The sequence below is a fragment of the Rhinoderma darwinii genome, chromosome 5 (assembly GCF_050947455.1).
Source record: "Rhinoderma darwinii isolate aRhiDar2 chromosome 5, aRhiDar2.hap1, whole genome shotgun sequence".
Classification (NCBI taxonomy): Eukaryota; Metazoa; Chordata; class Amphibia; order Anura; family Rhinodermatidae; genus Rhinoderma; species Rhinoderma darwinii.
Genome location: NC_134691.1, coordinates 259,526,251 through 259,539,079, shown reverse-complemented (window position 1 = coordinate 259,539,079; position 12,829 = coordinate 259,526,251). Strand labels below are relative to the sequence as shown.

Genomic DNA, 12,829 nt, shown 5'->3' with positions numbered 1-12,829 from the left:
CAGCTGACACCCGCAGCGTATGGCACGGGCTCAGTGAGTGAGATGCTCCATACATCACCCCCCACACTACGACATGCTATTAAGTCATGGTGCGCAAAAGGTTTCATGCGCAGCGAATGGTGCAAAGTGAAAATTTAAATTTTCGATTGATGTGCCATTTTAGTGCACTCTATGTTGTGCCCAGTTTGTGCCACAAATACCACAAATAAAATATTAACTGGGTTCTTCCGGGTATGGCGATGCCATATCGGTGGATGTAAATGGCTGTTTGGGCACGCTGTAGGGCTCAGAAGGGAGGGAGCGCCATTTGGCTTTTGGAGCACAGATTTAGCTTGGTAGTAGCTCTGGCGTTTTGCTGGTATTTCAGTTTATAATGTGGGGGTACATGTAGGCTGGGTAGAGTACATCAGGGGCATAATAAGAGGGTATAATAATGGGGTAAATATATGACAACATATTCTTCATAGTCTAACATATTTACCCGGCAGGTAATATTGGTGGTGTTGATGTAACCATATGAATATGTCAATGTAATGCTGATAATACGTTGAGTTTCAATGTGATATATAATCTGAATCCATGATATTAATAATATTGTTATAATATTATAATATAAGAAACCACAGAGTCTATATGTTTGAAGTTTCTTGTGTGGACCTGATATTGTTATAGTCTGATATCGTTCTTGTTTTTCTTTTCCTGTAATTCTGAAAAGTTAATAAAAAATTTAAATTTAAAAAAAAATAAAATAAAAAAATAATAATGGGGTAAATAAATAATAATCTGCAGATATGTGGCCAGTGTCGCACTGTTTAAAGTAGTAAAAACATAAATAAACAGTATAATGAACATATAATCATTTGATTAATGCATAATCAGAGATGCAGCAATCTGTGTAGGGGGTGGGACTTCAGGGCCACTCACCAATCAAAGACGATCCGTATAGATTCTGGGTAATGGGTCTGCTACGTCAAACCATGTGTTGGCTGACAGTTCGGCATCCACAAGGACCTATTGCGCATGTATGGAACTTTAGCCGGAAGTTTATCATTGTACATGGAAAAACGGGACATATGTGGACCCTGGGTTCTTGACTCACTAAACGTGAATCATAGTACCCTGGATTAGGGTCTGGGTGTTGACTTGTTACACTTTCATGTACCAGCCTCTCACCACAGAAAACCATATTAACGTTAAACAGGGTACTATAATTCACGTTTAGTGAGTCAAGAACCCAGGGTCCACGTGTGGGACTGTAATATAATAAATAAGATACACTGTATATCCATATGACTGTGGGGTTTAAAGCGCCTGTCTAAAATGTCTCCCCTTTTTCCATGTACAATCAGATCGATGGAGTAATTATAATAGGACCGTTGTTCCTCAACTTTCAATATAGTCTAACTCTTAGAATTACAGCTGATGTCCCTTACCTGTAATTTCCATATCGGTATGTAAGAGCCTTGATTCCGGCAATATTACTGACATGCTAGCGCATGCGCAGCGACTAGTGTTTTGTTGCGTAGCAATGATAAACTTCCGGCTAAAGTTCCGTACATGCGCAATAGGTCCTTGTGGATGCCGAACTGTCAGCTAACACATGGTTTGACGTAGCAGACCCATTACCGAGAATCTATACGGCTCATCTTCGATTGGTGAATGGCCCTGAAGTTCCATCCCCTACACAGATTGCTGCATCTCTGATTATGCATTAATCAAGTCATTATATGTTCATTATACTGTTTATTTATGTTTTTACTACTTTAACTATGTCCCTGACACGTATTTACACTTGCTACACTGGATGATTTTTTAATAATATATAAGTCCGGATATATTAAACATGCACAATGATTTAATGATTACTCATTATGCTAATGAGACACATGCCTTAAATATCACGTATGTTAATTGTATCACTATGCTTGAGAAAAGTTCCGAGGCTGGACAGACACGTCGCATCTTTGCATTTATTGAATAAATCACCTTATTTTTGCTTATATTGGAGTGCTGCAGAATTTCTTCTTGAGATATATATATATATATATATATATATACATATCATTTAAAAAAATCCTATGAATATTCATGTTCTTTAGAGACAGGGGTAACCTTTATACTCACAGTTATGACAGGTGGCACCAGTGTATCCAGTTCCTTCACAGTTGCAAGTTATGGTGTCCCATGTTTGAGTGCAGTTGCCTCCATGTTCGCAATTATTAGGGACACATCTGTGTAGAAATAAGATAAAATAGGACAAAAATTAGATCAATAAGACATAAATTAGCATTCTGAGTGACCATATTTCAAGCCGTCCATGCAGTATATCAGAGAAAATACCTTTGGCAGTTTTTATAAACAGTAGTTATTAATTCTCATTAGTGCAAACAGATCATGATGAAATGTGACAGTATATGCCAATCGCACAAAAGGGTGAGCCATGGCAAGACTAATAACAGCCATCTTAATTCAAGAAGAACATCAGGGCACAGGCTGATGGGCTAGATTAGCTTCTGCAAACTCCATAATTGGCAGAAACACGAGTTCAGACATTAAAAAAGAACAAGAAGAGACATGTTTGTGGACCTTTACTGTTCAATGGTTGGGCCTTGGACTAGTAACATATCAGGCAAGTTTAACAGTACACAGAGAGATTGAAATGATTTTCAGAGGCTACTTCTCATCAGTAAAAGGGTAATGAGGTGGCTGTGTGCCTGCTGGCTTTAACAGAAAATAATCAGCCGGCATTGCAAAGTATGGGCATTCGACTAAGAAAAAAAAGGCATTAAACAGAAAATCTTATAACAGAAGTTGGAATGATTCAATCTCTGATACTTTCTTCTTTTTGAAGTTCAGTCATGCCAGCCGCAGGCACGGACTCCTCATAGAGAATTAAAGAATGAAAATAAGTGAACTATAAAGCAGGCCACAGATGCTTCCCTGTAAATCAAGCCTGTTACGAATAATAATGGTGGAGTATTGATAGAGGCTACTAGATATATCACATCATATAGTGTAGAGTGATGATAAAGCAGGGCCAGTTTATATGAAATACCAATATGTATGTCATGATCTTATGTACACTTGTAAATGTAATTGTTATTTATGCGGGATGCGAAAAGTCACATGGTTAATATCAACATTATATTTATTGCAATATATTCTAAATCTGTGCCTATAGGGAAGCAGAGGTTCAAAACCAGTGAAAACATTCAATTAAAATATTTAAGTATACATTATGTTTAACAGCCAGATAAAAACATGATATAATTCTAGATTCGGCCAGTAAAACTCTGCTCAGTACGTTAAACTGACTTCTTCTTTCCTAGCACATAACCCGCAGCTTTATGCCCCATATCTGTATTATTTTTTTAAAATTTTTCCATGAACCCACCCTGTCCTGTTACTGCTGCCTTTTCAATACCTCCTTTCCGTGCTGCGAAAGATGGAGAACCACTGTGCAACCTCACAAAAGAGGGGAATCACTGGGTATGCTTTGCTGTTAAAGAGGCTCTGTCACCAGATTGCCCTAGAGTGCCCTATTCCCTACCTAATCTGATAGGCGCTGTAATGTAGATAACAACAGTGGTTTTTATTTTGAAAAACGATTATTTTTGAGCAAGTTATGAACAATTTTAGTTTTATGCTAATTAGTTTCTTAATGCCCAACTCAGCGTTTTTTAACTTTTCACCAAGTGGGCGTTGTAAAGAGAAATGTATGACACTGACCAATCAGCGTCATACACTTATCTTCATTCATGTTTAGCTAGTTTCACTGCACAGCGTGATCTCGCGAGATCACACTGTGCTGTCACATACTCCAACAGTAACTTTACCAAAATGTCTTGACAGTGAATAGACATCGCCTCCAGCCAGGATGTGATGTCTATTCACACTCCCGACACTTCGGTAAAGTTTCTGTGGGAGTATGTGACAGCACAGCACTCGCGAGATCACGTTGCGCTGTCATTCACAGCGTGATCTCGCAAGATCACGCCGTGCTGTGAGTAAGTCCCACAGAATCTTTACCGAAGTGTCGGGATTGTGAATAGACATCGCATTCTGGCTGGAGGCGACGTCTATTCACTCTCAAGACACTTTGGTATAGTTACTGTGGAAGTATGTGACATCACGCTGTGCAGTGAAACAAACTAAACATGAATGAAGAGAAGTGTATGATGTTGATTGGTCAGCGTTATACACTTCTCTCTACAACGCTCACTTGGTAAAAAGTTAAAAAACGCCCAGTTGGGCATTAAGAAACTAATTAGCATAAATCTAAAATTGTTCATAACATGCTCAAAAATTATAATTTTTCAAAATAAAATCTTATTATCATATCATATCTTATACTCTGGTAACAGAGCCTCTTTAAAATAGATGTCCACTTGGGTACTGGCGCTATGATAGAGCTAGCATGCAAACCATTGAAAGGGATAGCAGTGCAGATGATAAACATTGATGATCCTCTTCCATTGCACATATGTTTCACACCAGTGGTAATTTATTTTCTCCCCATTACTTACTTTCCATACAACAGTAACAATTACATGGATTTCCATGGGAAGTGACACAATTTTAGAGTTAGGAAACGCCCGTCACATTAAGGTCAGCCCAGCTGCTGGGTTTTCTCAGACCTTCCTGGTTTGTGATGCAGAGCCAATCAAAGCTCTCCTATATCACTCCTGTTCCTGGGTGTGGGATATTAAAGGGGTTTTCCAGGCATGGGTTGGTTTTACATACTGATGACCTATCTACAGGATAGGTCATCTGTATATGATCCATGGGGGTCCGACACCTGTACCCCACACTGATCAGCCGTTCTGTCTGCTTCTGGGCACCGGATGTCTGTGCCAGAAGCAGATGACTCCAGTCACAGTATAGGGGCCGTGCTGCAGTATTGCAGCTCTGCTCCTATTCAAGTAAATAGGATCAGATCTGCAGTACAGCAGCACGGCCGGTATACAGTGTACGTAGCCATCTGCTACCGACATCGGCTACTAGATAACATCTGGTGCCAGGAGGCAGCTGAAATAGCTGATCGGTGAGGGTTCCTAGTGTCGGACACCCACCGATCATATACTGATGACCTATCCTGTGGAGATGTGTAGTATGAAAAACCGCACCATGCCCGGATAACCCCTTTAACTCTGACTTGGTCTCTTAGTTTTGCTTGCGATTTTCATGTGTATACATGTATCTGACCTAGTTTTGAGTACCCTCTGAACCACACCTTATTACTTCGGATTTTCTTGAATTTGGACTTCTGATTTTTTCTCGATTAACCCTCTGCTTACTGATTTGGACTTGTATTGTCTATCCTGGTTACTCAACTTTGTTTTTCTTCTCCCTTGGTCTGTCAGGTTTTCCATTCCGGTATAACCTGCAAGTCCACCTCTTGTTTAACATCTTACTCTGCAGCTGCAACCTGGGTCCCAAGCAGCCAAATCCAACCTGCCTTGCAGCGGGCTTTCGTGAAAACCTTGGGGGTGCCTTAAACTCTGCCAACCAAAGTGGTGACACATTTGTGATTGCTTATTTACTTGTGCGCCCCATCCAGACAGTTTCTTGCTACTTTTAGGGAATCTCTCTTATAGTAATTCCATAAGCACACATCCCAAGAGATTGCTCAAGTAGCTATTGCTTGATAAGTAGTATCTCATGCAAATTTTGTTACTAATTGTGCCAATGGGTTGTGTGAAACAACAATGCAATTCTATGTAACACTCGAAATTCATGAAATTAGGAATAAGAAAATAATTGTTATTAAATTATAGAATCCATCTTATATTGCGCATAGACATAATAATAAAAAATATATGAAGAAGGAGAAGAAAAATTAGAAGAACGAGGAAGAGATAGGAAAAGAAAGAGCAAGTCGAAGAAGGAAGAGGAAGAAAGTGAAGAAAAAAGGAAGGAAGAGTATAATGATACAGTGAAGGAAATAAGTATTTGATCCCTTGCTGATTTTGTAAGTTTGCCCACTGTCAAAGACATGAACAGTCTATAATTTTTAGGCTAGGTTAATTTTACCAGTGAGAGATAGATTATATTTAAAAAAAAACAGAAAATCACATAGTCAAAATTATATATATTTATTTGCATTGTGCACAGAGAAATAAGTATTTGATCCCCTACCAACCATTAAGAGCTCAGCCTCATCCAGACAAGTTACACGCTCCAAATCAACTTGGTGCCTGCATTAAAGACAGCTGTCTTAAATGGTCACCTGTATAAAAGACTCCTGTCCACAGACTCAATTAATCAGTCTGACTCTAACCTCTACAACATGGGCAAGACCAAAGAGCTTTCTAAGGATGTCAGGGACAAGATCATAGACCTGCACAAGGCTGGAATGGGCTACAAAACCATAAGTAAGACGCTGGGTGAGAAGGAGACAACTGTTGGTGCAATAGTAAGAAAATGGAAGACATACAAAATGACTGTCAATCGACATCGATCTGGGGCTCCATGCAAAATCTCACCTCGTGGGGTATCCTTGATCCTGAGGAAGGTGAGAGCTCAGCCGAAAACTACACCGGGGGAACTTGTTAATGATCTCAAGGCAGCTGGGACCACAGTCACCAAGAAAACCATTGGTAACACATTACGCCGTAATGGATTAAAATCCTGCAGTGCCCGCAAGGTCCCCCTGCTCAAGAAGGCACATGTACAGGCCCGTCTGAAGTTTGCAAATGAACATCTGGATGATTCTGAGAGTGATTGGGAGAAGGTGCTGTGGTCAGATGAGACTAAAATGTAGCTCTTTGGCATTAACTCAACTCGCCGTGTTTGGAGGAAGAGAAATGCTGCCTATGACCCAAAGAACACCGTCCCCACTGTCAAGCAGGGAGGTGGAAACATTATGTTTTGGGGGTGTTTCTCTGCTAAGGGCACAGGACTACTTCACCGCATCAATGGGAGAATGGATGGAGCCATGTACCGTCAAATCCTGAGTGACAACCTCCTTCCCTCCACCAGGACATTAAAAATGGCTCGTGGCTGGGTCTTCCAGCACGACAATGACCCAAAACATACAGCCAAGGCAACAAAGTAGTGGCTCAAAGAGAAGCACATTAAGGTAATGGAGTGGCCTAGCCTGTCTCCAGACCTTAATCCCATCGAAAACTTATGGAGGGAGCTGCAGATCCGAGTTGCGACAGCCTCGAAATCTTAATGATTTACAGATGATCTGCAAAGAGGAGTGGGCCAAAATTCCATCTAACATGTGTGCAAACCTCATCATCAACTACAAAAAACGTCTGACTGCTGTGCTTGCCAACAAGGGTTTTGCCACCAAGTATTAAGTCTTGTTTGCCAAAGGGATCAAATACTTATTTCTCTGTGCACAATGCAAATAAATATATATAATTTTGACTTTGTGATTTTCTGTTTTTTTTAAAATATAATCTATCTCTCACTGGTAAAATTAACCTAGCCTAAAAATTCTAGACTGTTCATGTCTTTGACAGTGGGCAAACTTACAAAATCAGCAAGGGATCAAATACTTATTTCCTTCACTGTATATTTTAAATTTTTAGATGATGGGAATAAAGCGTTGTAATATTGAATGAACAATGTAGCGTTTATAAAGCTTAGTGTACATAAATGTTGATCACAGTAGCTAACCAGATTCTAGCTTTTATAATGCAAGTTAGATTAAAGAAAGCAGAGACTTTACTGGTGGCTGCAGATGCCGCATTTAGTTTTTTCATCTGCACTAGTTTTTTAAAAAGACTGGCATGTCATGAAAATACCAAAAAGTTCATTGAGTTGAAGAAGAAAAGTCTGGCAATATGTGTATGAAAGTTCTGCTCCTTTCATCTTACTGCCTGACACGGGTTCACCAGAGATACAATTAGATTGTATATGCTTAGATGTTACCGAAGTGCAGCTTTTGTTTGGATTTTTGCTGCATAATTAGCTGTGGTTGGAGGCACAAACCAGAGACCAAAACCAGTCATAGCAAAGAAGATAGTATTCCTACAAATCTGCCTTTGGGAAACAAAAATTTTGAAAACAATTTTGATTACTTCTTGTATTGTTATTCTCAATTGCCTTATTATTTCCTGCATTAATCTGGAAAATCATCCATACCAGCTATGGATCACAAAATAGATACGGGTCTAAATAATAAAATGTTTGTTCCATGAACAGAGGTATTTAATAACTGTATAGAAAAATTCAAGTTTCCACTAAAAGGACAACAATGCATTTCCCTATAGTAGAAGTGGAAACACTAATGATCCATTCACTTATAAATAATACAGGATAGAAAGTTACCAGAAATACAGGTGAAGTGCCGTAGGTATTACATTTACTATCAATACACAATATGCAAGTTGGTTCACCATACTTCAAAGTATAAAGTATTGTTACAAAGTGTTCAGGTGTCAATATTTTTTTGTCATAATGATTGAACGTTTTATGTAATGCCCATATTCTTCAAGTGCAAAAATATTTCCCCCTCCAAACTAAATAACTGGTTGTGCATGATTTTTTTGTGAACAAACTACTTGTTGAAGTACAACCACAGCATTTCTCAATTTTAAATGGTCAATCCAAAATTTTAATTTTGGCTTTCCTCTGCCATTTACTGTATCTATAGACTTGATTAAAGAACCATTGTCTTGTTGGATACAATGAGGCTATGTTCACACGCAAACTCAAAAGCGTCTGAAAATACGGAGCGGTTTTCAAGGGAAAACAGCTCCTGAATTTCAGACGTTTTTTAAGCCACTTGCGATTTTCGCTGCGTTTTTTATGGCCAATAGAGTCTATGAAAAACGTCCCAAGAAGTGACCAGCACTTCTTTTTCGTGGCCGTTTTTTTACGTGGCCATTTTGAAAAACAGCCGCGTAAAAAAAATGGGCAGATGTTTGAAGGGATTTTTCAGCCGTTTTTGGGACGTTTACGGCCCGAAAAATGCCTGCAAATAGGCCAAGTGAACATACCCTCACACTTCAGCTTCTGCTTATGGATAGGCAAACAGACATTCTCTTTAAAGGGAATGTGTCGCTAGAAATTATTTTTTTTTTTTTTTCAGTTAAACAATTAGTATTTAAGTGATTATACTGTACATTGTTTTAATTTTTTTTATTTTTTCAAAAGTCAGGAAATATTATAAACTAGATTCAAATTTATAACATTTCTATGTGCTGGGCATTAGAGGGAGCAGTTCCAAAAATTGCAGCATGGTCACTGTGGTAAAGCAAACTCATTGATTTATGCTGCAAATTTGGGGTGGACACACTCTACTCTAGTGTCCTCACACAATCCCCCCTCCCTTCTTCTGGCTAGTGCCAGGAGAAGGAAGGGTTTGAATCTTCAAACCTCCTACACTGTGTGCCGCCATTTTCTGAACGACTGCACAGTGTAGGAGGATTAGATACAGGGCTCAGCAGACAGTATCACACGAGCATAATACACACATCATATACACGAACATAAATTACCTGCCGCCACCGCTGGTCTACACTCCTATTCCTTGCGCCTGACCATATGGCCGGAAGCCGCGGCCAGAAGTCGTCATCTTACTGTTCGGCAGCGGCTTCTGGTCTACATGAAAATGGTGCCGGATTTCGCTCTGCGAACGAGCTTCGTTTTGGCCTGTGTGGGAGCGGCGCATGAGCCATTCCCACACAGGCGGCATACACTTCTGAGAATGGAACGCCTCCCGTTCGCATTCTCTATGGGGTTGTATGTGCCGTATTCCATCTCTGTATGTGTCATTAATCGACACATACAGAGATGAAAAAAAAATGGCAGCCCCCATAGAGAAGTAAAAGTTTGAACACAGTAAAAATTAGAACGTGACAACACTACTAAATAAAATTTTTGTTTATATTTTATTAAAAGCAATATAATGGAAAAAATATAAAAATCATGACACCTTCCCTTTAAGGCCTCATTCACACGAGCGTATCAGATTCACGCGCATGAAAAACGCATGTGAATCTGGTCCGTGTGTGTTGAGTTATTCATCAGTGTGCTTTGCGAGTGGCATGCGCTATTCACGCACTCGCAAAGCACATCCTCTTTTTAATTTTTTTATTTTCAATCGAATTGATGCGCAAATCACGCATCGCACACGGATGTGCATCCGTGTGCAGTGCGTGGTTTTAACGCACCCATAGACTTCAATGGGCGCGTAGGTGCATGAAAACGCACCAGTAGAGGACATGAATTCTGTTTCATGCAGCGGACTCTCACTGCGTGAAAACTCACGCATTTGTGAACAGCCACATTGAAATCAACAGGTCCATGTACGTGATTTCCATGCGCAGCACATGGACGTTATTCACGCTCATGTGAATGGGGCCTAAGACTTTCTAGTAGAAGACATAAATCATGGTGCCTTCAATAATTTGTCCAGGTTCTGAAGCTGGAAAGTATACCCACACCATTATACTACAACCATGATAATTGACCTGTTATACGATGTTCTTACTAAGAAATGCTGAATTTACACTTAATAGAACCCGTATTTAACTTTTGACCTTGTTGTTCATAGAATATTATTTCCAAGAACTTTAAGATTTTTGAAATGTGAGATGAACATGGATATAATTCTTGGATACATAGAAGTTTTTGCCTTGCTACTTTCCCACGAATAAATGTTTTACCTAATATCATTCTTATTATAAATTTGCAAACACTGACCTTAATTGAGCCTAGAGGGGAATTGGATTAGATAGATAATCAGATATTGAGTTTAAAGGGACAGTAACTATTTCCATATGGGTCATGTGGCTATTGGATAGTTCTGTTACTGAAATATACTCTCATGCTAAACTGCTTCTGGGTAAGCCAACCTGGGTTGATTCGTAAGAGAAAAGATAAGCGGCACAGTCACATAAAACAGGTAGGCACCTTTTTCCTAGGCATGTGGTGGGAGGCCGCTGCAAAGCTTTATAGAGTTGTCTTTTCTTTTCTTCAAGCCCTATCTTGTTCATCTTATTAGGGAGGGGAGTCTTTCAAAAAAGTTAGCTGTTGTATGGTGAAAAGTACTTACTTGCTATTCTGGCTGTAGGGACCAAGATTATTAAAAAAAACTGTGATTCTGGGGTAGCAACAAAAGGTCCAATGTAATAGTCATGGGTGAATACTGTTGATACCCATAATACCAGATGAGAAAATAAAATCAAAAAACACCTAAACACGCACACAAGCCATATATTCTAACATTGTTTTATAATGAAGTTAAAACGCACCCGCATCCTTACCTGATGTAACAGAGGTGACTAAGAAATTCCTCCATCATTGCCTAATCACAGAACAGTGTCCAAATGTTACCCCTTTTGAATGACTAAGCTGGGAAAGAGTGTACTTGTCATCTACTTGTAAAGTGTGCCCCAGGCCCAATTACGTGTATCTGCTAGAAATGTTAAGTTAATATCCTGTACCCGTATTAGATTCATGCCTCTTTAAGAAATATGTATACATGTGTGTATTCTCTCTGCAGGACTGCATAGCAAGGCCTGGATTTGACCTCTAAGATAGCCTGCGGTATTTCCAGTGGGTTGGACAGTGTGCATCGCGCTGCTCCGTAGCATAGGTTATTTGTTTTGTTGTGTTTGCTACTTGCGTTGTTGTCCGGTTGCTTTGATAAGTCGGCTATTGGCCTCCGGTTTAACCTGCAAATTGGGTACCATGTTGCTGAAGTTTGGCAAGGCAAGGTTTTCATCATTGGGAGCTCTGTACTGATGTAAGATGCATAGATGTTGCATCTACGACACTGTTAGGCAGTGGCTGAGGTTTAGTGATTTATATAGAAAATGTTTCCTGCTTGGAGGGTTCGAACGGTTGGGTGCAGGTCTGTGCGGTGAAACAGTTCGAAGAAGCCACAAATAAGGCAGCGCATTGCTGTTGAGCAAAAGATAAGGCACGGCTACAGCATGTCATTGAGTGAAAGAGAAGTAGTGAGAAGTAGTCAGAGACAGCCTTGCTTCAGCACATTGTTGCTGAGAAAAAAGTGAGAGGCTGTCTGCGTATTGTGACAAGAGTGTATAGGGACTGATTATTGCTTCAGCTGCGGAGTGCGCCGCGAGGAAAGCAAAGATTGAGGTGGGTGGAGGGAGGAGCCCCTCCACGATTTGTACGCAGTGAGAGCAATTGTGTCTAAGATGCATAAAGTTATTGTAACTGTAAGTGACTGTACTTGAAACTGGCTAGAATTTCATCCCGTTGTGAGTAATAGTTTATGCTTTGCAATTTACCTTCTGGTCATTTGCTATTTCTTTCTGAGCCATTTATCTGTAGGCCAATTCTCCTTTTGCCTACTACCCCTGATTTGGTCCATTACATACTCTCAAGAGGTTAACACTGCATGCAGCTGTGTGAATTATTGGAAGTGTTTGTCTGTCTTTATCTGTCGATCTATCTTTCCAGAGATTTAACTTTGAAAACACTGAATAGAGTCAGCTAAAATACAAAGTTTAAGCAAACTTTTTAATTTATCCAATTTTACTATACCACTTTGCAGGTCAATCAGCTTTAAGTTAATCCTCTTAAAATGAGTCAATACCTAAATTGTTTATCTGTTGAAATAAAGTAGCTTTGCTTAAACTTACTAAAAAGTAACTGTGTTCAGAAATATAAGGTCATATTTCCTCTCACCTACCTTTATATGCAGGGGCGGGTTGGGAGCATAAAGTGGCTCTGGAAGAATATATAAAAGAGGCATGTTATAGGCGGGGCAAACACAAGTATGTGGGGTCAACCGTTATGCTGGATTCCCAGAGCAACCATGATCATTACATAAATACAGCACCAGAACTAAGCTCAGTACATATTTACATTACCAGAACAAAGTTCAGTATATAAATAA

General features: G+C 39.6%; 1 protein-coding gene across 1 annotated transcript in view; it reads right to left on the bottom strand.

The window, feature by feature from the left end:
• Positions 1-12,829, bottom strand: part of CNTNAP2 (contactin associated protein 2) — a 1,694,842-nt gene that overhangs the window by 558,899 nt on the left and 1,123,114 nt on the right. The window contains exon 11 of the mRNA XM_075827067.1: positions 2,125-2,231. Within this exon, the coding sequence (XP_075683182.1) occupies positions 2,125-2,231 (107 nt within the window). The remainder of the gene's footprint in view (positions 1-2,124; positions 2,232-12,829) is intronic.